The 25,792-nt window shown below is 62.5% G+C and overlaps 1 protein-coding gene across 7 annotated transcripts; it reads right to left on the bottom strand.

The window, feature by feature from the left end:
- Positions 1-1,195: 1,195 nt before the first annotated feature.
- Positions 1,196-24,796, bottom strand: ARHGAP23 (Rho GTPase activating protein 23). 7 transcript variants are annotated; one of them, XM_015885885.3, is made up of 25 exons: positions 15,114-15,458; positions 13,232-13,414; positions 12,266-12,290; positions 11,617-11,709; positions 11,240-11,318; positions 11,043-11,097; positions 9,258-10,536; positions 8,957-9,115; positions 8,704-8,815; positions 8,564-8,621; positions 8,284-8,421; positions 7,898-8,197; positions 6,810-6,871; positions 6,309-6,436; positions 6,064-6,182; positions 5,827-5,982; positions 5,591-5,669; positions 5,367-5,440; positions 5,197-5,286; positions 4,979-5,104; positions 4,840-4,881; positions 4,634-4,727; positions 4,267-4,291; positions 3,374-3,405; positions 1,196-3,248 (listed from the first exon to the last, which is right to left on the bottom strand). In XM_015885885.3, the coding sequence occupies exons 1-23, from the start codon at positions 15,405-15,407 to the stop codon at positions 4,272-4,274; spliced, it is 3,765 nt and encodes a 1,254-aa protein (XP_015741371.2). In that variant the 5' UTR covers positions 15,408-15,458; the 3' UTR covers positions 1,196-3,248; positions 3,374-3,405; positions 4,267-4,271. The 7 variants fall into 7 exon arrangements, 6 of the variants coding, with proteins under 6 accessions (XP_015741371.2, XP_015741370.2, XP_085388455.1 ...); XM_015885884.2 differs by lacking the exons at positions 4,267-4,291; positions 15,114-15,458 and adding an exon at positions 24,640-24,796; XM_085532329.1 differs by lacking the exons at positions 4,267-4,291; positions 15,114-15,458 and adding an exon at positions 24,374-24,515.
- Positions 24,797-25,792: the final 996 nt, after the last annotated feature.

Genomic DNA, 25,792 nt, shown 5'->3' with positions numbered 1-25,792 from the left:
ATGCCAGGCCCCCCCCCACCCCAAACCTCCATGCATGGCATCCCCCCCCACCTCACCCTGCACCCCCATAGGCACAGAGCACAGCGGGTGGGGGGCTGCAGTTCCATCTATGAGCTCAGCTTTAAGTGAGGATGGAAGGGGGGTTGAGGGGGGGGCACGCACAGCCTTTAGGTGCACAGGGACCCCTATGGACCCCCCTGGTGCTGCCCACCCTATTAGTGACCCCCCCCCCCCTCGCCCATTGGGCTGCTGTTCTCTGTGAGAGTGAATGCGTCTGTCCGTCCCTTCATGGCGTCGTGCAAAGAAATCTAGCTATATATCTTATATCTTATAGAATAACGAGAATAAATAGGAAGAATAAAGGGGAAAAAAGGATGGAGTGAGCTCCCTATGAGGGAGAGGACATAAATAAAAGAGAAGGGGGGGGAAAAAAAGACAAAGTATATAATAAAGGTGTGAAAACGATCCCCCCCTCCCCCTTCCTCTCCCCCCCCTTGGAAAAATAGGAAAAAAAAAGGAAAAAATACCATAAAAAAGACAAAAAAAAAGCAAAGCATGTGTGCGGAGGCTGCATGCGCCCCCCGCTGTGCTCGTCTGGATGTGATCCCTTGTATTAAAGGGCAAAACCGAACCGAACCGAAAGGTCCGAGCCGCTGTTTCTGATTCATTGCTGCTGCTCTCTCGAGGTTCCGGTTCGGGTTGTGTGTCTCTTTAGCATGGATTTATTTTCTCGTGAGCTGTGATAGCGGTGAGGAGGGAGGGGGTGGAAATAGGGGGGGGGGGAACGTCTGTGTGTCCGGTCCGGGCGCCTGGGGGGGGGTTGGGGGGTGGAGAGGAGGGGGTTGGGGGGGGAAGGGGGGGGGGTTGTAGCGCTGTCTCTTGAACTCCCGGCGCCGAAGGGTTTGTTGCTGTTGATCTCATTTTATTAACAACCCCCCCCCGTTCCCCCCCCAATCCTCCTCCTCTCCCCCCCCCCCCTTTCTTCCCCCTCCCCACTTTTATTTCCTACTTCTTTCTTTTCTATCAGAGCGTCCGGCTTTAATACGAACCAATAAAGACTTTTCTTTTTCTCTCTCTCTCTCGACGGCACTTCTTTTCTTTTAACCCCCCCCCACCTTCACACCCCCCCTTTCCTCCCTTTCTACCCCCCCCCCCTCCCATCCTTCCATCCCTGGGGGAGGCACAGCAAGAAGAATAACCCCGAATCTCCGCTTTATTTCTGTTATATAGACCAAGACTCGGGAAGGGGGGGGGGGGGGGGGGTTGGCATTGGGTAGATCCCGACCCCCCGTATGGGGTGGTTGGGGGGGGAAGGGGGGGGTGACACTCATGCAGAAGGGGTTACAAAGTGAGCGGGGTCGGGGCTGTTTTCTCCCCCCGAGTCTTTTAAAAGTATCCTTAGAAATCCTTTCTGGGGGTGGGGTGGGGGGGAAGGAGGGGGGGGTTGGTTCCTTGTCGTTACGGGCCGCTTCCAGAGGTGATATTTACACACCAGAAATAACAAATAGGAAGAGGAAAAGGGGGGGGGGGGGGGAAAGGATCGAAATAACGAAATTTTACAGCAAATAATCGGCAGAAAGGATGGGAACGACGCGGAACGGAGTGACAGCGACTTGGACTTTGTGCCCCCCACCACCACCACATCATCCCCCCTCCCACCCCGCAGAGGCTGTGGGTCCCCAGGGTGGGGGGGGCACCTCACCCCCTTCCTAAAGTGCTTCTGTCGGGGTGGGGGGGGGAAGGAGCCGCTGAGCCTGGGAGGATGGAGTGAGTGGCACGGGGGGGGCGGAAAGGCGAGAGCTGGGATGCGTCGCCCCCTCTTGTCACCCTCCTACCTCGTAACCCCAAGTCCGCCCCCCCCCCTTCCCCATTGCCCACCCCTTGTGAGGCTACCTATGTCCCAACGGCCCTTCCCTTTTTTGTTGGGGGGGGGGGAGAGGGGAACAGCCTCGACCGCAGCAGCCGGGGAAGCGCCAGCACTTCGCATTGCTGCAGCCGGGGGGGGGGACCGGGATGGGTTGGGGGAGGAAGGGAGGGGGGTAATGGGCTCAACCCCCCCACCATGGCATGGGGTTGGGGACAAGGTGGCTTCGTCCCTCCTGGGGCTGCACCGGAGCCATAGGGAGAGCGTTAAATAAGAGCACAATTAAATACAAGCACAAAGGCGAGTCCTTAAATTAAAGCCTGTGCCCCCCCCCCACAACACCCCATAAGCTGAAAGGAGGGGGGGGGGTGAGGAGGGGGGCGGCAGCAGCCCCAGGAGGTCACAGACACTGAGAGAAGCGCAGGGGGGCGGCGGGGCTGGGGTTGACCGGGGGAATCCCGGTACCGGGGGGGTCGGGAACGACGGGCCGGGCCTTGGTGGACTCCAGGCTGCTGAGCCCCGAGTCCGGATCGCGGCAAGACCCGGTGGGCACCGGCAGCCCCCCCCGCTGCCCCTTCCACTCGTTGCAATTGAGGTCGGTGGTGCCGCCGGGCAGCACCAGCACCGTGTGTCGCCTCCAACGACTCTTCCTACGTCGGGTTTCCGGGGAGGGGGTCCTCCGTAACCGCACCCCCGTATCATCCGTAGAGCCCCGCAGCCGCTGCCGGAGCTGTTCCCTCAAGGACGGCCGCATCGAGAGGCCCCGACCGCCCCCAGCGCCCTCCGATACGGGGGGGGCCACATCCCCGACGGGCAGCGGCTCGTCCCCCCCCGGCCGTGCCCTGCCCAGCTTCCTGCGTGCCAACGTATCGCACTGAATGAGGCGGTGGGAACTGAAGGAGGCCCGGCCGGAGGGTCCCCCCCTATCGCCGCCCCCCAGCCCCGCTCCGACCGCCCCCCCCGGCCCCACTCGACTCTCCGTGTCCGTCTCCGCGTGGCTCAGCTCGCTCCGCTCATCATCCGCCTCCTCCCCGCGGCTCTCGGCCACCGACTGCACCTCGGAGCTCAGGCTGCGCTCCATAGTGGATAGAGTAGAATACCCCGACACGATGGAACGGGAGTCCGCTGCCGTTTCCTGCCCGGTACCGACGGTTTCTACTGCGTTCTCCTTCCCGGTGCGTGTGGTTCCGCCGGGTCCCGGTGCGGTGGTCGCTCCATCTTCCTGCCCCCGCCCCCTCGTGTCTCTGTGCTCCGCGTCGTCGTCGGTGCTGCTGCCGAAACATTCGGCTTCACGCCACTTCTTCCTCTTACGGGCGACGGCGGAGATGAAGGGAATGGCCGGGAGCTCACGGGGCGACGGCTCCTTCCGCGACGGCCACGTGCCCTACAAGCACAGCAGTGCAGGGTTTAGGGCCACGCTGTGCATCCCGACCCCACAAGCAATGGGGCAGCACCGCCCTTTGTCCCTCCACCTCCCCATCCAGCTCCAGCCCGGGTCCCCCCTCTCACCTTCAGCTTGACGGAGCCGCTGTGGGTCGAGTCTGTAAAGCAGAGCGGAGAGAAGGGGGTCAGGGAGGCCGCTGTGGGGTGGGAGGACGATTATGGGGATGGGGTGGGATGGGAAACTGCTTTGCTCCCATAGATGGAGGAGGAGGATGCAACTGAGGCCATCAGCCCCCAGAGCCAAGGGGGGCTGTGTGGCTGCAGGCAGGAGCTGGAGGTGGGGGGGAAGATATAGGGATATGCAGCTGAAAAATGCTGCTGAGAGCCCAGCTGTGGGACCCCGACCCAATGGGGTATGGAGAGCAGCAGGGCATCACCAGGATGGGACACAGCCTCAGTACCCAGTTGGGTCTGCAGTGGGGAAGAGGCAAGGATGGGGGGGGGCTAAGATAGGGCTGTGGGGCTGCCCTGTGGGGCTCCCCGGTGGGTTAGGGGACATGAGGAGACCAGTAAGGGGATGAGAGTGATGGGGGGACACGAGGGTGACAGGCAGCCCTGGCTCTGCCACAGTGTAGGGGACAACACAACAGACACCCTCACCCCCCTGCACACCCCAGCCCAGGGATGAGGTTAGAAGCTGCTGACAATGAGAGAGGGGGAGGCAGAAAGGGGGCGCTGAGCCCTCTTGGGAGCACAGGGACCCCCCAGACCCCCCCCAGTGTTGGGGTGCACCACTCCTGGGGGTACATGGCACCAACCCCAGGGACATTCAGGGTCCCCATGAAGAGGTAGAGGAGAAGGAGGGATGGAGGAGTTGTTGGGGCTTCCCTAGGGCATGCAGCCCCCTGGGGATGGGCAGGATAGGACCCTCCCCCCCCTTACACCCCCTCCTGTCCCCCTCTCTCATGGTCACCCAGAGGAATTAGTGTGTGAGCAATGCACCCAGAGCAACACTGTACCCGCTCTAGCTCTCGAGGAGGTCCGCTGGAGGAGGAAGAGGAGGAGGAGGAGGAAGAGGAGACAGCACAGAGAAGTTCAAGGAAAGAACAATAGAAATCAGTCCAACATCGAAGTCTCCCAAGCTCCGGGCTGACAGCGTGAGAGGTGCAAGGTGGGTGGGGGGGGGTCAGGGTGGGTGCCACCCAATGGGGTTGTGGGGATGAGCAGCCACTAAAGTGGGTTACAGAGGACAGGGTGGGACCCCCAGGTGCCCCCACTTCCCAGCAAGGAGGCTGCTGGGGCTCTGCATGCACAGAGGCTGTGAGTGGGGGGGGACAGAGCAGGCATAGATTGGGGGGGGACCCCATGTGGGGCACAGCTCCTCACCTGGGGCATCGCTGGGCGCTGCGGTGCGGCCGATGTTGGGCAGCAGGTACTCAATGTTGGGCACAGACTGAGCCTCCTTCTCATCCACTGGGGTCTATGAAGGGATGGGGGGGGCACGGTTAGGGGGTGGGGATGGCACTGTGGGTCTGAGCTGGGGGGCAGCCACCCCACTGTGCCCACTGAGCCCCACTCACAGCAAGACTCACCTTCTCACCCTTGTCCTCCTTGTCGCTGAAGAACCAATCTGACTGCAGAGGGAGACAGGAGAGGGGTCAGAGCTCAATGCAGACACCCCAGGGATGCAGCGGGACCCCCAAGCTGCCTCTATGGGGCAGCCCCACCTACATGCTGGATGAGGGTCTCCACGATCTTATAGCGGTCAGGCATGTGTGTCACCATGTCTGTCATGTTGTCCTCTGACGTCCGAACCAACGTGGGGCCAAACACCAGCGCCAGGTTTCGGGGTTCCATCTGTAATAGGAACCTTGGGGGGGTCACTGAGTGCCCCATTGGCTGCCCCCATCCCTCCCCACCCCATGTGGGGTACAGCTCAGCCCCATTACCTTGTTCTTCTCCGAGTGGTCCGCGATGGTTTTCAAGTGACCCACCAGGAACTTGAGCGTCTCATAGTAGTGCCCTGGCAGGTCCCGGATCTATGGGAGATGTTGGGTCACCCCTTTGCCCACCCCCCTAGGCAGCCCGTGCCCCCCACCCTGCCCCATATCTTCCATACCAGCTTCCGCAGCGTCCTCATCCTCTCACTGGCATCTTCTATCCTGTTGGCCTCAATGAAGTCATTGTATTTATCTGCATGGGACACAGAGGGATCAGGGCTGGGTAGAGGAGTGGGGTGGTACCTGAGGAGGCCAAAGGGGTGGGGGGACCAAGGGGTGGGGGGACCAAGGGGTGGGGGGTCCCAGTGGTATGGGGGCACTGTGGGGCAGGGGAAGGACTCACCATCAGTGAAGAGGGGCTCGGGAAGCTTTCGGAAGAAGGATTTTAACAGACTGCTGATGACATTCAGGTCCTGCCAGCGCTGTGGGGAGAGAGGAGGATGCTCAAAACCTCAACATCAGAGGGATGAAGCTCCCACCCCACAATTGGAGATGGAGACTGTGATGGAGATGGGGATCATGATGGAGATGGGGATCAGGACAAGAGCATCCCAGAGACACTGGGATGGGGACACACACCTCGTCCTGCAGGTTGATCTCAGTGGCTCCCTTGTTGAGCTGCTCCTGCAGGCTGGATACAACAGCATTGTTCCCAGGCACACGGTAGATGCCCATATACTCCAGGCCACGATCCTCCACCACCTTACAGCAGGCTTCAACGATCAGGGGGACATTCTGGGGACACACATGGGGTGATGGAGGTGCTGAGGCCATATGGGACCCATGGGGCTGTCCCAGCCACGCACTATATCATACCTTGTTGTCCGGGGCGGGTTGACAGTCCTCCAGCCTCACACCAAAGGCTCGTGGGGTAGATTTCTTGTTCTTCTTCATGATGTTAATGCCCCAAGGGGCTTTTTGGGAGCTGCTTTCATCTGGCAGAAGAAAGAAAAGGAAACACACGGGACTTTTAGCTATAGCAAGAGCATCCCTGCTGCACGCCAGCACCCCCTCTGTGAGGCTTTGCCATGTCTGAGCATGGAAGGGGGGGGTTGATTTACCTTTGGTGACGGCTGCATCCTGCCTCGGGGACCGGGGTGCGCTGGTTCCCGTCTGCTTTAGGAACTCTGCTCTGATCCCCAGCCCACGGGAGCCCTTGGGTGAGGAGTCGGGCTTGGCACCCGCTGGGCTGCAGGGAGAGGGGGGTCAGGGGGAATGGAGGGGCTGAGCACTGTAAGGTGGCTCCCCAGGATCCACCCTGCAAACCCTGATCTATGTTATCATGCCCAGCATCCTGCCTTGGCTCTGTGTGTGCTCATAGGTACCTTCCTGCCCTCAGTACCAACCCCATAAGGCAGCACTAAGGGTCACCCTCTGCTCTGTGCCAGCTGGGCTGAATGAGGCCCCTCCTGCCCCCCAAGCAGAGCCAGGAGCAGTTGGGTGCCACCCCATTACAAGCTGCCCTGCTTCTGCTCCATCACTTGGAGATTCAGGTGAATAAAGAGCTCTGGGTGCCACCACTCATTGGGACACACTCGTGCCCCGCAGCACCAGGTGCCTACCTCACTTTCCGATAGTCGTTGAGCTTCTTGTTGATAAGTGCTTGGCTGGCAAAACCGGGGTCCTGGGGAGCAGAGAGAAGAGGGGAAGGGGAAGCTTTGAGCAGCGTGTTCTCTGCAGGCACCACGCTCTGCCAGGAGCCACAGCCCACGGCCACCTCTGGCACTGCTCACCAGGAGGGATCCTGCCAGCCCCAAGCTGGGCTGAGCACAGCACCCTGTGCTCCATAGTGGCACCCAGCACCGTGCTGAGGTCTGCGGTGCCTCCTCACCACGGCGCAGCACACACTGGGTCCATCTGCTAAGGCTCAAGGATCCATCCATCCCTGCACCTCTATCTGCACCCTACAGCACTCTGAGACACGCTCTGTTCTCCTCCTGCAGGCACTGCAGCCCCATCGGGTGCCCACACAGCTCTATGTGCTCCTACCCAGCCCTGCCAGCTCCGTGCCCTCCAAACAGCAGCAAAACAGGCACCACCCTGAGCTCAATGCATCCTGCAGAGCCACAACCAAACACAAAGCCTGAGTCCAATCCATGGCATCCTGGCACTGTAGGGATATGGTGCACAGCAGCCTAATGCCAACACAACCAGCTCAGCACCATCACATCCAGCTCAGCATTGGCACAACCAGTTCAGCATTGGCACATCCAACCTGTGCAGCCCTCCAGGTGGAGCTGGTGGCCCCAAGCAACCACTGCACAGACCACAGCTGCCCAGCAAGAACTCGGCACTGACCCTACACCGGCCCCAAGAGCAGGCAGCGCTATGGGACCACATCCAGATCTCACCCATGGGCCAACGAGCCCCATGGTGCCAACACACCCCGTGGTACCAAAGCACTGGGGTTCCAACCGAGCTATTACACGTTCCTCTACCACCTTGCAACCAACCAGCACCTCCCTGGCACAGAACCCTGGCCGAGCCATCACGATGCTCCGAGCCACATCACGCACTGCTGCGCTCTCTTCTTGGAGCCCTTATTGCACAGCTGGCCGCAGCCAGGGGAAGCAGCACAAGGCAAAGAGCCGGAGAGAGCCGAGGCAGCCGGGAGAGCCAGAGGCAGCCGGGAGCGCCGTGTGGCTCTCACCTCGCCCTCAGCCTTGCTGTTCTCCCTGATGACTTTGATCCAGGCCAGCATGTCTTCCCGATCCTCTGCCTGAAAGAGATATTCACAGAAGTCAGCGGTCGTCAGGCGGAAGACGTGCTTCCTCTTGGTATCGCTGTAGGAGATGTCCACCAGGCAAGCTCGGATGCTGATCGGCTGCTCCTCCTCACCTGGGGCCGGGCCGCAGCTCACCGCCTCCCTTCTGTCCTTGCACAGGTACAGAGAGTGGGTGCGCAGCACCGCGAAGACACGCTTCCATTGCCGGAGGCCTCCGCCAACCTTCTGTAGGGAGAAGAGAGCAGGGGATATGGCTATAAGAGCCACCAGGGCTTGGGGACACCCCCTGCCCCCCATTTTGCCCCCCGTACCTTCCCCTTTTTGGTGAGGATCTGCTTGTAATGCAGCCAGCCCTCCCTCCTGACGTCGCTGAACGTGACGTCCGACAGGTCAGAGGTGGAGTGTCGTTTGGAACGGGTGTCTTCAGACGTACCGAGGCTGTCCAGAGACTGGGGGGGTCACACATCACATATAGGGTCACAGGGGCTGCCATCACCCCACTGCCCCACATCATACCCCCAACCCCAGCAGCCACTTGGATACTGCAATACTGGCCCTGTCCCACCACCCCATGGTACCCCCAGAGCTCACCCCATCGGTGAAGAAGCTCCTCAGCATGCGGAGGCTGGGGACCCGGCTGGGCATCCTCCTGGGGGGGAAGCAGCCCTATGAGCAGGATGGGGGGGGGCATTGCAGGGAGGGGATGTGGGGGCTGCGGGGATCAGCCCTACCTGAGGATCTTCCCCTCATCCCGAAACGTGTTCAGCCCATCATCACACGACTTGGAGCGCTCGGTGGTGATGGCCAACAGGTAGGAGGAGCGGCGGCCGGCCTTGATGCTGCCTGCATGGGGAGGAGGGCACAGCACGTGGCCGTGGGGCTCAGCATAGTGGGGCAGAACCACAGCCCTGCTCCTCATCCCCATGCCCCACAACTCTGGTTATGGGGGCTGCTTCCCTCAGTCCCCCCCCCAGCCCCACTCACTGCAGTCCTGTGAGTAGTGCCGGCTCAGGGCGAAGGCAAAGGTGGGTGAGGAGGAGGGGCTGGTGGCCACGGCGGGCGCTGAGTTCATGGCACTGGATACGACGGACGAGGCAGGGATGTGCTTGGCCTTCAGGTCGATGCTGGGGCTGGTGGGTTCATCTGTGGGAGGGGGCAGGAGGGTTTGGGGCAGAACAGAGCCACACTGAGCCATGCTGACCCCCCACAGCACCCACCCTGGGGGGCAGCCCCATGCGGGCGCCCTCCCTACCACAGCACCCATCCTAGTGCTGCCCCCACTCACCAATGAAGGGGATGGATGCCAGCGAGTCCTCGGGGGCTGCCAATGGGGCCACACGCCGCCCTGTGTGCTCACCCCCAGACCTCTCCTCCCTGCTGCTGGCTGCGGGGGGGTCACAAATGTCCGTCTCCTTCCCCCTCCCAGTGAAAACAAAGTTCATCTGGCGCAGTGGGGGCTGCACCTTACGGCCCGTGGGGGGCTTCTGCCGCAGCACCACCTCCTCGCATCGCTCCTCTGTGCGGCTGCTCTCTATGTGCTGCTCCCTGGGGGGGTCTGGGGGCGGTTGTGGGGCGGAGGGGGGTGCGGTGTGTGCGATGCTGAAGGTGGGCAGCCCACCGAAGGTGGGATCACGGAAGGACAGTGCGTGCAGCAGCCCCGTGCGGCGCTGGAAGGACGGGCTGTAGCTGCGGTATCCGATATAACCCGAATCGTCCACGCTTTGAAGGTTGGGCTGCGATGGGTGTTTCTGCACCGCAGGGTCCCGCGGGGAGGAGGAAGAAGAGGAGGAGGATGGTACAAAGGAGCCGTGCACGCCGGGCTGTCCCACAGCTGTAGCTCTGCAAAGCCTCTCGGGATGCCATGCAGAGCGGTCGAGGCGCGGGGAGAGCAGAGCTGCAGGTTCCAAAGCCTCCATGGAGCGTCCACATCTACCCAAGTGATGCTCAGAGCGCGCTCGGTGCTGTGCCCACCCCTCACGGTTGGGCTGCAGGAGAGTATCGTGTGATGCGCTATGGGGCCAACCCCGGGAATGCCCCGAGCCCCCCAACCTCTCCTGGGACACGCTGCGGGATCGGGGTGGCATGACGTGCCGTCGCTCCTCCGAGGCGCTGCGTCGCGGCTCCTGGCTGCAGAACCACCTTGATAAAGCTTGCTGACACTCCCGGCGACTTGGAGCCCTAACGCTGCCCTCCCGAGGGCTGCAATGAGTCCTGTGCTCTGCCATGTGCTTGGGGGTCCCGTAGCAGGAGGGGGAGGCGGAGGGTAGAACGCTGCGGCGGCCGTGGGGGGCTACGGGGTGATGGGGGGGACCCCCGATGCGTGGGTCCTCAGGGCGGTGTGAGGGGCTGCCCCCTGCTTTGCTGTAGGCTGTGCTGTGTGGGGATGAGGGGCCGGCGGGGTGGTGGGTGCGGGGGTCTGGTAGTGAGCCTGGGGGGGGCTCAGAGCCCCGTGCTTGGAAGGGGTACGTCTTGCGTGGGTAGCAGATGGGGGGGGGCTCAGGGATGCTCTGCGCCCCACCGGAGTAAGGCTCGTTGCCCTTCAGGTAGGCATCCTGTGAATAGGCCTGTGGAAATAGGGGAGGAAGAGAGGGGTCAGGCTTGGGGGGGGGGGGGGTGCAGCCACAACATCCCACTGCCACACTGGGGTCTCCCGCAGCCCCCAGCACTGCTGTCCCATGTCTACCCCCCTATAGTGACACCAGCACTGGCCTCTTCCATTCTGCCCACAGTGCTGCCCCCCACACACACCTTTCTCCTTCCCCAAACACCCTGGGACTCAGCACCAGCCCATCCTGCCCTTCCCTTTCTCACTTTTCTTGCCCAGGGCCCAAGGAGTGGGTGGGCACAGATATAAGAGCCCCCCCAGCAGGGCTGCCAGACCCCAATGTCCCTTTGGGTTGATGCATGAGGAGATACATCATGGGGGACACCAGCAGGTGAGCCCCCAGCCAACAAACAGCACGAGGAATCCCATTGCCTGGCTGTAAGGTCTGCACTCAATGCAGCACAAAGGATACCCAGGATTAGGGGAGGGGGCTTGGGGCCATCACAGTAAGGCAATAAGACTCACCAGCTGGAGGATGTCCTCATCTTTGGGCATGATGGAGAGCTCCAGCACATTGTCACTGTGGAGAAAGGGGGGTGTCAGGAAGGGTTATGGCACATATGGCTGTGTTCCTATACCCCCAGCTCCCTGCCATGCAGAGCAGTGACAGCACCCATCCCATAAGAGGACAAACATCCCCATAAGACACAGCGGGGACTCACCTGTTCTGGATCAGAGCAATGACCTGCGAGTAAGTCTTCCCAATGATGCTGTCCCCATTCACCTTGACCAGCCGATCCCCTGCAGGGTGGAGGGAGGCAGCATCAATCACCCCCAGCCCTCCAGCAAGAGGGGGGTGATGACACCCAGCTGCCCCCTTACAGCAGGGCTGGGGGCAGAACCTTGTGCTGTGTGACATGGGAACACCAGTGCTGCTATGGGCATCCCCACACAGGGGTAAAAATGGGAACATCAGCAGAGAATGCACAAATGGGACCAAGAATGGGTCCAAATCAGGCCCAAATCTGCAGGACAGAGGGGCAGGGAGTGGTGCAGCCCCCCCAGCCCTGAATCTCTGCTATCTCTGCATCCTGCTCACCAGTTCGCAGCCCTGCTTGATGTGCTGGGCCGTCCTCCTTTACATTCTTCACAAAGATGGTGTCCATGGGCTCCAAACGGCTCCGGGGGGGACCTGCAACAAGGGGACAGGATGGCAGAGAGCTGTCAGCTGGCTCCTGCAAGCAGCACCCCATGCGTGCACACACCCCATGCATGCACCATGCACAGCCATCGTGCATGTGCTTCTGCAGCCACAACTCCTCCCCATCCTTTGCAAACACAAGAGAACACCCCTTGCTGCACACCCCACTTCAGCAGGGGTGGGGGGATGCAATGCCAACATGGCATTGTTATATTACCCTAGGGAACCCCCACCCCCACCCCCACCCCCCCCCAGCAGCACCCAGCATTGGGTCTCGCCACCCCACAGCCCTCCCAGCCCTACAGCTCCCCATCAGCCCAGCAGCTCAGCGATGCGTTATGACGCTTTCACATTCACTCCCATCACCGGCGGCTGCAGAGCATTGAGGACACGGCCCAACCCCCCCCAGACCCACAGTGCAGCGTCCCCTATTGGCAAAGCACCCAACGACCCCCATCAGGGGGCACCTCCTTGCTCCACCCCACCCCACAGCTCCTGCTCTGCCCCACATCCCCCCCAATATGGGTGCCCACAGGTTGCTGCTTACCTGCTCTGTTCCCATTCTCCTCCTCCTGTTAAGAGAAGAGAAAAGCAGTGATTTGGCAGCTGAACCACAGTGGGTTTTATGGGGGACCAGGATGGAGGTGATGCTTCTTAACTGGGACAGCTCAGCTGTGCCCAATGGAGCCCCTTGTGGATCCCCATGTCTGTGCATCTCCCCATTGCACAGAGGGAAGGACACCATTGTACCAGCCATGTGCTGCCAATGAGGGTCCCTGGAGGCACAGACACTCCCAGCCCAGCCCTGGGCTGCCCCACTCCCCATAGAGACGCTGACATCAGGCACAGCACCTGGAATGTGGAGCTTCCACCCCCATCCAGCTGAGTCAGCATCACCGAAACTCAGCCCCCAGAGCTGCCACTGCATCGCCCCGGGCACCCATGGGTGCTGCAGCAGACACACCCTGCATGGCTGGATGGGAGAGACGGGTTCAGCTCAACCCAAAAGCATCCACATCACTTCCCAGCCCTATGGCTCCATCCTACTGGGGCTCAATGGCCTCGATATGGGACAGCAGCAGGGTCAGGCTGTGCCCTTGGCTCCTTTAGCTATTGGAGGCCCAGTTAAGAGTCTGTGGGAGCAGAATGAAGACCCTGCCATGCAATCAGATCCAGGGGCAGATCCATCCCAGCTGCCTCCAGCCCAGCCCTGAGCCCATCCCTGTGCTGTGTTCCAGCCATTCCCAATGCCCACAAGCCCTGTCAGAGCGCTGCATGTCCACAACCTGCATCCAAGCATCCTCCAAACCATCACCTCCTTTTCCCATGGAGCTACATCCTCCATCCCTATGGGGTGAGGGGCAGCTCATCCCAAAGGGGAACTGGAGGCTCATGACCCCATAAGTGGGGACCCTCAGACAAGGAGGGTGATGGATGCAGTGCCCTATAGCACCCCAGGTCCCCCCACTTCCACCCTAAAGCTGGGGGTCCCCACTCCCCCTCCAGTCCTTACCTTGGAGGGGGAATGCACTGCAGATTCAGGGGGGTAAACGATGAAGTGACGGAGGGTGAAGCCAAACCCCCCTCCCTGTGTGCTCTTCCGTAGCACCACCGTCTTTGGGCCCCCCCAAGGGAAGCCCCCCTCCAGGGGCACGTTGTCATTTGGGGACGCCCCATCTCTGCGGCCCGGCGTCGGCTGTGGGGACAAGAGGGAGATGTTACATATAGGGTGAGATGTCACACCGTGCCCCTAGGAAACCCCTCCTGACTTCCAGCCCCATTGCTGTACCCCCCTCCTCCTCCCACCCCCCCACTCCAGAAGCCCTCGGGTTGGGCTCCTTCCCCACCAGCCCCACTCACTGCACTGCAGGTGGGGTTTGCCCCCCCCCCCCTCCATGATGTTCAAATTCAGCCTGTCTCCCTGTGAGGGTGAGGTGATGAATGGGGAGAGATGAGGCAGAAGCCAAGCGGGGAGGGAAGAGGGACACAAAGGGCCGAGGCACAAAAAGCCTTTGTCTCTGCCTGTGCTGAGCACGGCCTTTTGGCTGCTGGTGGGTAAATGGGGCTCCCTGTACCCCGCTGTGGGGCTGGGGGGTCCCTCCTGCTGGGGAAAGAGGGGGGCAGCCCCATAGCCCCCACTAAAGCTCCTGTGTCCTATACAAACAGCAGCCCCATGTGCTCCGATCCCAACAGGGAGCACTTGGGGTCACCCCAAGAGGCAAAGAGCTGCGATGCTCCAAGCAGGGCGAGCCACAACCCCAACCCTACAGCCCCCCCACCAGCACCCCTGGTGCACCACAGAGACCCAATGTGTGACAGCAGCGGGTACCCCATTATCACAGGGACCCCAAGCTACCCAAACACCCCCCCACCATCACCCACCCCCACCCCCCAGGATGCCCGTCCCCATCTGCGCCCTCTATTGTGTCGGCCCGTCGGCACGCTGGATTATTTTTAAGCTGACAGCTGAATGTGCCCCGCTGACAGTAAGCAGCACAGACAGCACCCTGCGAGCAGACACCGACCCACTGCCATGGGGACACACGGCCCTATATCACAGCCACCGTGCCCACCATACAGCCCATTACAGAGCACTTAGCACCACCAGCAGCTGCTCAGTGCCCACCCTGGGACCCTCAGTGCCCACCCCAGGACCCCCAATAGCATCCTATACATTGCAGATCACCTGGAGGGGACAGCAGGGTGGACAGAAGGGGGGCTTCACCCCACAGCCCCTTTGTATAGAGCACACAGACCCCATGCAATGAGATGCTGCAGCCCATCACCCAGCCCTGCTCCCACCAGCATAAAGAGCTGCAGGAGATGCACTGCTTTGCAAACAGCCCTTCTGGGCTGCTCTGTCTGAGCTGCTTCCGTCCCCACATCCCACATTTGCTTGGGGACAACCCCATAGGGACGCAGCCCCTGGACCTGCAGCCAAGGATGGGGATGTGGGGTGGGAGCACCCCCAGCCCCTCAGCTCCCACTCCCCACCACCTCATCCCCCTCCCCAACCCAAAGCTTTTGGGGCTGCAAAGCTTCAACCACACACTTGGACACTCAGCCATGGGTCCCCCCTCCCACTTTAGGGTTTGCTTTGAACCACATCCCTGAGCCCTTTGCTGGGCTCCCATCATCTGTGTCCCCCCCCATCCCCAAACCCAAAGCCCTGTGAGGGTCACAGTGATGGGGGGGGGCGTCCTGAGCTGCCCTCTCCCCCCGCATTTCCCATTGTGGGACCATGCTACACCCCACAGCTGCCACGGGTGTCCCACACCCCACTGACTCCTCCTGGGGGGCATAAAACGACCCAGCCCCCCCAAAAGAGACAGTGTGTGGGGCACACAACGCCTCCCCTCCAACCCCAGCCCCCCCCTTTACCCCACGGTTCTCACCCGGAGGCCTTTAGCAATGCGTGGGGCTGCGTGGCCGTGCGTTGCTCCGGGGGGGCGGCGGATGGGGGGGGCTCCAGCCGCACACCTCCTTAAGCTGCTCAGCCAAATACATCGCGGTTCGGGTGAGCTGCAATCCACCCCGACGGCTCGTTCGCAGCCCCAGCCCTTCCCGGCTCTTTCCACGCTCCATAACGCTTTGCTCACCACCGTTACGGGGTTGGGGGCTGTTTGGGATTGGGGGGGGTGCCGTGCAGCCCTACGGAGCCCCCGCTGCCCTCCGCCCTCCTCCACCATCGTACGGGGCCGAGCTCCGTCCCGCTGCCGAGCGCTAATGGCTCGTAGGGCGGGGGCCTGGAGAATGGAGGGGGGGGGGCAACGTAGGGGGAGGCTCCGGCTCCAGCTGCTGGCAGCGCTCAGAGCCCAGCCCCACTAAACCCCCCCCCCCTCCCCGCCCCAACTTTTGCTTCACGTGCACTTTCCCTTTTATTTTTCCCTATCCACCCCCTCCTTCCTATAACCCCCCCCCCCTCCCCTCAGGGCGGTATCCCAACCCCCGCTTCCTCCTCTTTCCCATCCCAGCCTCTTCCTTCCTTCCTCCGGGCGGTGTGACAGCCCCCACCGACCCCTCTGTGCCCCCCCCCCAGGCAGGAATGAAGACACCCCTCCAATAACACAGCGGTGTCACCTCTATTAGGGGGATGCTCCAGGCAGAGCCCCCTCACTCATTCAGGAGCAAAGCACGGAGCTCCGTGCGACTCCCCCCCCCCAGCCCACAGCGAGCCACGCTCATAGGCAGCACCTGGAGATGGGAGGGGGGGAATGGGAGGGATCCCACATCCAAAAGATGGGAAGGACAAAGATAAAGGCCCAGAAGAGGAGTGAGGAAGGACGGGAGGAAGCAGCGGGAGCCCCCAGGGCTTCGGGCACATCCCGTTGTTGGGGGGGGGGGCAGCCCCTATGTCCCCATAGCGGGGCTCTAACACCGCATTCCAGCCGCGCTGCAGCCGGGGGGAGACACGTGCGGCCGCGCCGGGGAAATACCGGGCATTGCTGGGATTGCAGCCCCCACCGCGGCCCCCTCCCCTCCTCTGACACCCCCCCCTCCTCCGACACCCCCCCCCTATGGAACCGTTCATCACCGCATAACACTGCGGTCCTCAATGCACCATCATCGCTCCGGTGCCCCGCACGTCCCCCCCCCCCCCCCCGCACCCCCTAAGGCCGATGTGCCACGTCCCTATTATCCCAGACAGCCCCACGGGGGGGGGGGGGGGGCAGGTAGAGCAGGTTGAGTGGCAGCTGTGTGCCCCCAGGTCCTGTCTGCTCCCCCCCCACCCCCCGAGCTCCATCCCGGAGTCTCTGTGCCAACATCCCCGGGTGAATTTGGGGCATGGAGACATGGGATCCATCCGTGTCGCTTCCTCTGCCCACCCCGGGCCATCCCCAGGTGCTGTGTTAGGGGTCTCCAGTGGTCCCACCCCCCTCCATCCCTTCCTTAGTGTGTCCCGACAGGCGGGGGGGGGGGGGGGTCGCTTTGCTATCCCTCTGGAACCAGGTGAAGTGGGGCTGGGGGCTGCACACACACACACACACACACACACACACACACACTACGACCCCCCCCCAGGGCAGCTACAACACACTCAATGGGGAAGCACCCTGAGGACCCTCAGAGCTCATGCATGGCCCCATTGAGGGCTGTGCTCCCCTTGGGGGGGGGGTCTGCTCTTCCCATTCACATCAGCACAGTGTGGGGGGGGGTCTGACCCCACCAGCTCTGTGCACGCCTTCCCTGGTAGTACTGAGTGCATGGGATGGGGGGTGGGAGGAGGGGTAGGGGGGGTCTGCTTGCCCCAGGATGGGCCCCAGTATTGTTCCTACAACCCAAACTGGGAAAGGTCAGGCTGCGTTCGCGGGGGCAGATTCCACCCCGAGGAATGTGAGCGAGCCTGGACTCCTTCCAACATACTTGGTGTTTTGCACAGGAGTGTCCTAAATATACAGCCAAGGGGGAGCAAAGGGGGGGGGGGTGAGCAAGGGGGGGGCAATGCAGCGTGCTCCCGGCATGCAATGAAAGCATATTGCATTGCCTGCACCATGCATTGCTTCCATGCATCACCACCACGCACCACCCCATTGCCATGCACCCCTTGCATTGCCTGCACCATGCATTGCTGCCATGCATCACCACCACGCACCACCCCATTGCCATGCACCCCTTGCATTGCCTGCACCATGCATTGCTGCCATGCACTGTTACACCCAGCCCCAAACCCAATGAAGCAGCAGGTTGAGCTGAGGGGAAACTGAGGCACAGTGAGCTCAGCACCCAATGGGTGACCCCCCCCTTTTTCTCCCCCCCCCCCCAACCCCTCCCCATATCCCAGCTGTGGGAATACGTGAGCCCTTGGCACAGCACACAGGATAACGTCACATCAATAGGGCACAGAGGGACAGGCAGCTCCCATCACCACTATGTGCTGCATCCCCCCCCCTTTGCACTGAGAGCGCTGGGTTGGGGGGCAGAAGGCAAATATAAATCCCTCCTGAAGGAGGAATCTCCCTTGAGCCGAGATTAGGGTCAGAAAAATGAGGTTCTAATAGGATTTTCAGGGTAGAGAAAGCTGCATAGGGGCAACAGCTGATTTTCAGCCTTTATAGGGCAGAGTCTCACAGCTCCCACCTGCAACGGGGGCCAAGGGGATGGGGGTCCATAGGTCACCCTATGCAGCCAAGGGAACACAGGGATGTTGTATGGGGTGGAGGGATATGGACAGAGGGACCATAGTGGGGTGGGGGCACACAGCTGGCAATAGTGGTCAATGCATCCAGATGAAAGCACTAAGATTTAACCCAACCTGGGGCTGATGGCTCAGGGGGGATTTGGGTGCACAGCCCATCCTTAGGATGCCCCCTCCCCATAGGGCCATATGTTGAGCACAGGACCCCATGGACAGCTTTGTACGCCCGAGGGGGGGCACCTGACCCTACCATGGGGGGGCTTGGGGGATCCTAGGGGGACCAGGGGGGGGATTTGGGGGTGTCATGGGGGGGGGGTCCATTTCATCTGGGACCCCAGCAAGTTCCCCAACCTAAAGACATGCTGGAAAGGCTGGCTGCAAGGAAGAGAAAGGTGGGGGGGTGGTCCTTGAGGGGGGTTTATGGGGTGTTGATGGGGTCTGGGGATGGGGTTTGGGGGAGCCTAGGGGGTCCTGGGGGAGTTAAAGGGATCCTAGGGGTGTCCATAAGGGGTTTGGGGGGTCCTGGGGGGGTTAAAGGGATCCTGGAGGTGATAAAGGGGTCTTGGGGGTGTCTAGAAGGGGGAATTGAGGGGGTTTAAGGGGTAGGGGGTAGGGGGTTACCCAACCCCCCCACTGCCCATCCCAGCACTGCAGGGCAGCCCCGTGTCCTCCACCACCCCTCCTGCTGTGCTCTGGGTGTGAACACAAGGAAGGAAATCCTTGCAGCTCCTTCCCAACACCAACTTCCATCTCGGCAGCATCCCCTACACAGCCCCATACTGCCGGCTCTGCCCTATAGGGGGCTCACACCACATCCAGCCTAACCCAGGTGAAAGCTGGGGGGGCACAGCCAGGCCCACATCCCATGCCCTCTATATCCCCCACCCATGGGCACAGCGATGGGGGGGCTCAGCATGGAGGGTCCCAGAGCCTTCATCCCCTCCTCCTCCTCCTCATTCTCTGCCCCACATCCTAATGGCAGCGTTATCTGCAGCCAGCCCTAGAAAAGTAACACGATTCTGCTTCCTGTTTTTCCCCTTGGAAACCCTCAAATAGAAGCTGGCCTCACGGCTGCGATTATTTTTTCGGGTCTCTTGGGTTTTTTTTTCCCTCTTTAGGTATTACTAACAATGAGACGTTTCCTGCGGCGGCTCCGGGGGCACCGCCGGCACTTCCAGCCCTGCCCCATAGAGGGTGGGGGGCCAAAAGGGATGGTCACGTCCTTGTACCACTCGCAGCCATAGGGCACCGTGTTGGGTATTGCAGGGGGGGATACAGCCCGGTGATGGGGGTTGTGGGGTGGGGATACATAGGGAAAAGCCCGTTTGCTGCCCCATCTTTAGGGTTCATCACTAAAAATGGGGCATTGCTTGGAATTTGGGGGCTGCAGTGAGGACCGGAGGATGCAGCTTTGGGGTTTGGTGATACCCAGAGCCCAGCGGTGTTTTCACCCCACATCTGTGGGCACCCCCCCCCCAACACGGGGACATCGCTGCCCACCGCTGGCACCAGCAGGGACCACACTACAGCCCATAGAGCAGGCACAGCCCCCCCCTCCCTCCCTCCATGGCTCAATAGCCCACTATGCACCACAATAGCTCGATTGTCCCCCTGCTCCACCAGCCCCCCCTCCCACCCACCCTCGTGGGCCGCCCCACGCGCTCCGTCCCATCAACGGTCCCACTGTTACCGCCGCCCCACATCCCACACCTGCACCCCGGGGCTCGCCCCATAGCGGCTGTTCCCTCCCGGCCCTCGGGGTTCAGGGCAGGTGCTGAGCACGGAGCTCCATAACGATGGATGGGAACCGCCGGAGGCTTCGGGACCGCGGGGCAACGGCACCGCCCCCGGTGGGAGAACAGCCGGTACCGGGCTGTGCCCCATAACCCACCCCCCAGCAGTGCCGGATCGCTGCCCCCCATCACTGCCAGCCTTTGGTTTGGGCCACTTTATGGTGACTCATACGTCGGGTTTCCACCCCTCTCCTCCTCCCCCCCCATCCTCCGGCTCACATTTTCCCTTTGCTCAGCCCTTCCGACCCCACATCCAGCATCCAAATGGGACGGGCACGGCACCAAACGCTCCTTTAGACCCCAATGCAGCGACCCCCACAGCCCCCCCCTGCCCAGAGAGTCAATTAAAGAGACTTAATGAACTCATAGGGACCAGCACCCATAGAAAAGGAGCAGAGAGCAGAGGGAGCCGGGCGGGTTGGTTGTGGCCGCCGCAGGCAGAGGGGTCGATAGTTTCCAACTTGAGTGCTTAAAATAGGTCATCTATCTATCTCCACTCCTTTAAAACCAGGTCTTGCCTCCTGCCAAAGACGAACTTGGTTTATTAATGGGACGGCACCGGCTCGAAACCTAATCTTGTTTGCTTGGTTGTTTTCCTTCTTTCTTTCCACCCCCCCCCCCTTGCAATAAGAAAGCAGCTCCACATCACACACCCTTGACTCCATCCCCACTCCATGCTCAGAGCCACACACTGCCCCATAGCCACACTCTATGGGGCCACACCATGCACCCCCCCCCCAAGCAAGCAGAACCCCAAATGCTCATCCATCCTCAGCCTTCCCATTGCATTCAGTGCTGCAAACAACACCGTCAGCCCTTTGGGACACCCCAAGCCATTCAGGTGTCACCCTATGGCTCCAGGTTACACCCTATAGGGATGGGGGGGACCCAGGACCCCATTGCATCCAGTGCCTCGCCCCGACCTCGCTGCCAGGTTTGGTGCTTGCCAGGCAGCGTGGCAGCCCCGAGCACACGCTTTTCCTGTCTTTCAAGTTCAGGGTTCAGAAAGAAAGAAAGAAAGGAGGAGCTGGGGGGGGGGGGGAAGAAAAATACCAGCAAGGGTGAAGAAACCAACAGGGTCTGTAAATGGGGAGGGAGGGAGCAGCTCTGCTGGGCCAACGCTATGGAAGGGATCAAGGGGGGGCAAAGCAAAGCAGGTCCTGTGCCCGTTCCTGCCCCCCCCCCCAAAGGTCCCCAACCACATCAGGGAGGGCAAGAGTTGAGTAACTCACACTGAACGTGCCCCACATCCCCCATGTCACTGTGCCCCATTGCTGCCCCCCAGGAGGGCACAGTTTCCACCCCCAAAAGGCTGCAGGAGGAGACAGATCCCAACACCCCCCAAATCCCAACCCCACAGACTCAGCGCCGTGGAATCCAAAGGGAAACCTCGATTCACGCCCAGGCGCTGCGAGGCTGAGCAGCTCTGCTCGTTTCTGAGACGTTTCGCACGGCAATTCATCCTCCGAGGGCGGCGATGACCCCATTGCGGGGCCGGGGACGCCGAATCCCGACACCCAGGAAGGGAAGGATGGAACCGAACGCAGCTCTGGGTCGGGACGTGCGGTCTCAGTCTCTGCTGTGCCAATGGACCAGCGCTGCCGACCCCCGCCCGGTCCCTATGTCCCCCCCCACACACACACGGCGGTGCCCCCATCCTTGTCCCCACCCCACGGCGCTGTGCACGGAGCCGACCCTCCCGTCCCCACCCGCAGAGCGTTGGAAGGGCGCGGGGGGGCGATGCTGTGCCCCTCTCCCAGCCCCTCCGACGGACGGACCCGGTACCACGGTACCACGGTACCACGGTCCGGTCCAGCCGGGAGCCCACGGGGTCAGCATCGCCGCCCAGACCCCCTCCCCCACCGGCTGTGCCCCCGTTTTCCCCCCCCCACCCAACCACCATCTTGGGGCTCACCGCGGGCGGTGGGATCCCGACCAGGCAGAATGCGATGCCATTCATCGGGCTGCGGGGCCCGGTGCTGCTCGGCCCGGTTCCACACGGCTCGGTTCTGCTCGGGTTGGGCCGGGCACGGCCCCGGTTACTGCTCCGCCTCCTCCGGGTGCCGGCGGCGGGAGGGGGCGGGAGGGGCGGACATGGTTCAGCCCTCCCCGGCGGCACAACGCAGCTCGGTTCGGTATAACGAGGTTTAGACGGTACCGGAATGGGACACTCGGATCGGAACCGGCAACAGAACGAGAATAGTTGGGGGGGGGGGGAGATACCTAGAGATGGGGGTCAGCAGGGGACAGCAGGAGGGAAGATGGGGACGGACGGACAGGGGGATGTTGGGGGGGGGATATAGGGATGAGAAGGGGACAGACGGACAGGAAGAGCCAGGACAGAGGGACAGGGCTGACACATGGGGACGGAAACAGCGGGTGGGGGCCACGGAGGGACAAAGGGTGACGCAGAGCTATAGGGAAAGGAAATAGGGAGGCTGGGAAACGATGGGGCGGACAGACGGACAGACAGACAGACAGACAGGGCCTGGTGGGGGCTCAGAGCACGTGGAGGGCGGCCATTCACAGCTCATTGAGCTCCACATCTCACCTCGGGTTGCTGATGTGAATGAGCTGCCCTGAACCCAGCGACACCGGAATGGCCCTTTTGGGGTGGGGGGACACATGAAATAATTCCTCCCCCATGGAGGAGGGAAGCAGAGCAGCTCCTGTGTCCTCATCACCCCACACGATAGGAATGCATGGGGTAGGGAGGGCAGCAATTAAGGGCTGCTCTCTGTGCCACCCCCAGCACTCCCTGATCCCCCCCCCCCCCATGAGGTATCAGCATCCCCCTCCCCTTCCCCAGCACATGACACCAACAGAACTGCCATAGAGAGAAACCAAAGCAGCACTGCTAAAACTGACGGCCATAGAGCCCTGTGATGGGGGGGGGGGGGGGCACCCCCCGACCCCACTGCAGCCATCCCATAGGAAGCAATGGGATCAGCCCCCACCCCCCAATTCACACCACCCATCTCGGGGGTCCTCTGCTTTATGGGATCACATCGTTCTGCACCCCCCCCCCCCATCCCCCCCACATTGGCACTCAGGGCAGAGAAGCAACAAGCAGCGGGGGGGGTCCTGGCCCATATTCCCCATGTGGGTCTCCAAGCACAAGGGTGGCACCACACACCCAGCCGTGCCCCCCCCATCCCCCCCCACCCCTCTTTGTCTCTCCCGGCCCCACCCTGGCACCGTGAAGAAGAGGGGGTGGCAGCCCCCATCTATAGAGATACGCCCCCAAATCCCCCCTCCCTCCCGGCCTCAAACACCATCACAACGGCATCAACAGGGCGGATCTCCCCCCTTCCCCCCCCCTCATTGCCCCTAATCCCGACCCCACCCGCAGCAGCAGCAGCTGGAGCACTGAGCATCGCGCTGCGACCCCCGGCACTGACCCCCCCCCCCCCCCACCAGGAGCGGCCTCTCCCCGCGGAGCCGCTCACAGACAAAGGGAAAGGGGGGGGGGGGGGGGTGGATCGAGTCTGGGCGTTATTATTATGATTATATTTCAACCTAATCCTATGAATTACAAAGAAAAGCAACCGCAGGGCAGGGAGCTGGATGGGGGGGGGCACAGCTTAGCCCCCGTGCGGAGCTGTGCCCATAGGGTTGGGGAAGCGACCCCATATAACCGTGCCTGGTGGAAGGGGGGGGTCGCTGGGGCTGCTGCCCATCCGCAGCACGCAGCCCCTCTCCCCCCGCAGCTCCGCAGCACGGAGCCATTTTGAGGCAGCAAACGAGAGGCGGAGGGGCGACCACCCCTCATCCCCCCCCCCCCCCCCCCCCACGGCAAACCATAGTGGGGCCATCGGCCCGAGCCCACCGCGGCTGTGGGGCGGAGCGATGTGGGGCAGCTCGGACACCCCCGCAGCAGGGAAGGGTCGGGGTCTCACAACGTACCCCGGTAGCCCCCACTGCCCCCCACCCCATCCCTCACTGCCCATCGCCGCCCCAAAGCATCGCTCCGATAGGGCGGGGATGGGGGGGGGGCTCACGCTGCCGCTCGGCAGCTCCTCTGCATTGCAGCTGGAGGTGTGAGGGGGGGGGGTGAGGATTGGGGCGGGGGGGGGGCGGCTCCGGTGCCTGCAGCCCCCGGAAGGGGATCACGCACAGACCCCGCGTTGCCCCATTGCGGGGGGGGGGGGGGGGGCACTCATCCACGCCACGCACGTGCCCGCAGCCAAACCCGCCTCCGCTGACCATGGGCTGAATAGGGGGGGGCACAGCACGCGGCCCCCAACGTGCAACAAAAGCTCGCGGGGATGCGGTGCGTGGAGCCCTGGGGCCGGGATGGGTACGAGGGGGGGCACGGGGGGGGTCAGGTCTGGATAGAGGCAGAACCCGAAGGGGGAGCAGGGTGGGTTTTAACCCCCCCCCTCCTCAATGCTGGGGCTGGGACGGTCGCATCTCCCCCCGCCCCCCCGGGAGCACCCGCACACGGCAACGGAACGGAGCCCAGAGGCGTTGGCTGGGAGATAACAACGGGAACAGATGTGGGAACGTCAACAGCCGCAGCCCCATAAAGACCCCCCCCCCCCTCCCCACGCTTCTCCCGCACCCCACAGGGCGGACCCCCTCCCCATACCCCGCTGTTCGCATCCTCCCACCGCCCCCCGCACACACCTGGATGCAAAGGGATCCTATGGCAAAACGGGACCGACCCCGCAGCCCCCCACCCACCCACCCACCCACCCTCCCCACGCGAGGGGCGCGGACCCACCCCAACACCTGGATCCCACTCGTGGGGCCGGGAGCTGCCGGGGAAGCGATGCCGTCAGTGGGGCCGGGACGTGGAGACTGAGGGGCTGCTGGGCGGGGGGGAGGTTCCGAGCGCGGCCGGTGGGAGCGCCGGGATAGAGATGCTACGGGGCAGCGGATGGACGACAACGACCCGGTCCCGGTTCCGGCCCGGCCCCGGGGTGCGGCTCCGCCCCACCCGGCCCCGCCCCGTCCCGCCGCGCCCCGTCCGGTCCGTCCCGCTCCCACCTGCTCCATAGGGTCGCTCCGGTGCCATGTGCCGGTACCGGTACCGGTACCACTCCCGGAGCCGCTGCCGTTCTCCGTCTCCGTCGCCCACGCCCGGCGCCGCCCGGCGCATCCCGGGAGCGGCGTCATCTGAGCGGCGGGGAGGGGGCCCCGCCCGGCCCCACCCGGAGCCCCGCACCGCCCCCCCGGCCTCCTTCCCCGCATCCCCCCCCTCCCATCTCCCCCTCCATCCCCCCACCCCCCTCCTCATTCATCCTCCCCCTCCCTTCCCTGCCCGCACCCACCGAACCGCCCGGCGTCCTTCCTCCCTCCGCTCCATCATCTCCCATCTCCTCCTCATCCTCCTTGAGCTCCATCCAAAATCCAGCCCTTCCATTCCTCCTCCATCCTTCCTAATGCTCACCCACCCCACCCCACCCCATCCCATCCACCCCATCCCATCCCATCCCATCCCATCCCACCCCCCCTTCCCCTACAAACCCTTTCCCACCCTCTCCATCCCCTCCCTTTCCCTCTCCACAGCCCCACATTGTGCCTCAGTTTCCCTTCGCACAACACAATACGGCTACACAACCCCACACTTGGCCCCACAGCCACCCCATCCCTATAGGGTGGGCAAAACACCTCCAACCCATATGGGGCTCTGGGTACCCCCCTCTCCCAGCCCCACAGCTGCACGCAGTGGGGTCGTGGCCCTATAGATGCGATGCTAAAGCCCTTCTGCCCCATAGGGTAAATATTAATGCCCAATGGGGGCACCCAGTCCCAAACTGGGGAGGGGGGGCATCTACACAGCCCCATAGCATGCCTTCATTTCCCATTGCACAGCCCCATAGCGCATCCCAATGTCCCGCTGTACAACCCCACGCTGCCTCAGTTTCCCCACATCCCCCTCCTAGGACGGAATATCCCCCCAAACGCCCCCCCCCACCCAAAGCCGGGGACCCCCCCCCCACGTTTATCAGCGGGGGGTGGGGGGGAGGAACGTTCCTTTTATGCGGGGGCCGCTTTTCAGATGCAAATGAACGGCACGAACCGGCGGAGAGACGCAGCCATATTGGGGCTCCTCTGTGCTGGGGGGGTGGCGGCAGAGCGTGGACAAAGGGCTCTCTATGTGCCCCCCCCCCCCCAAAGGGGCTTTCCCCGGGTGCCC

This window comes from Coturnix japonica, unplaced genomic scaffold (genome assembly GCF_054131305.1).
Source record: "Coturnix japonica strain WE unplaced genomic scaffold, WE-NBRP24 Scf049, whole genome shotgun sequence".
Classification (NCBI taxonomy): Eukaryota; Metazoa; Chordata; class Aves; order Galliformes; family Phasianidae; genus Coturnix; species Coturnix japonica.
The sequence above is the reverse complement of the archived record's forward strand: the minus strand, read 5'-3'. Positions and strand labels throughout refer to the sequence as shown.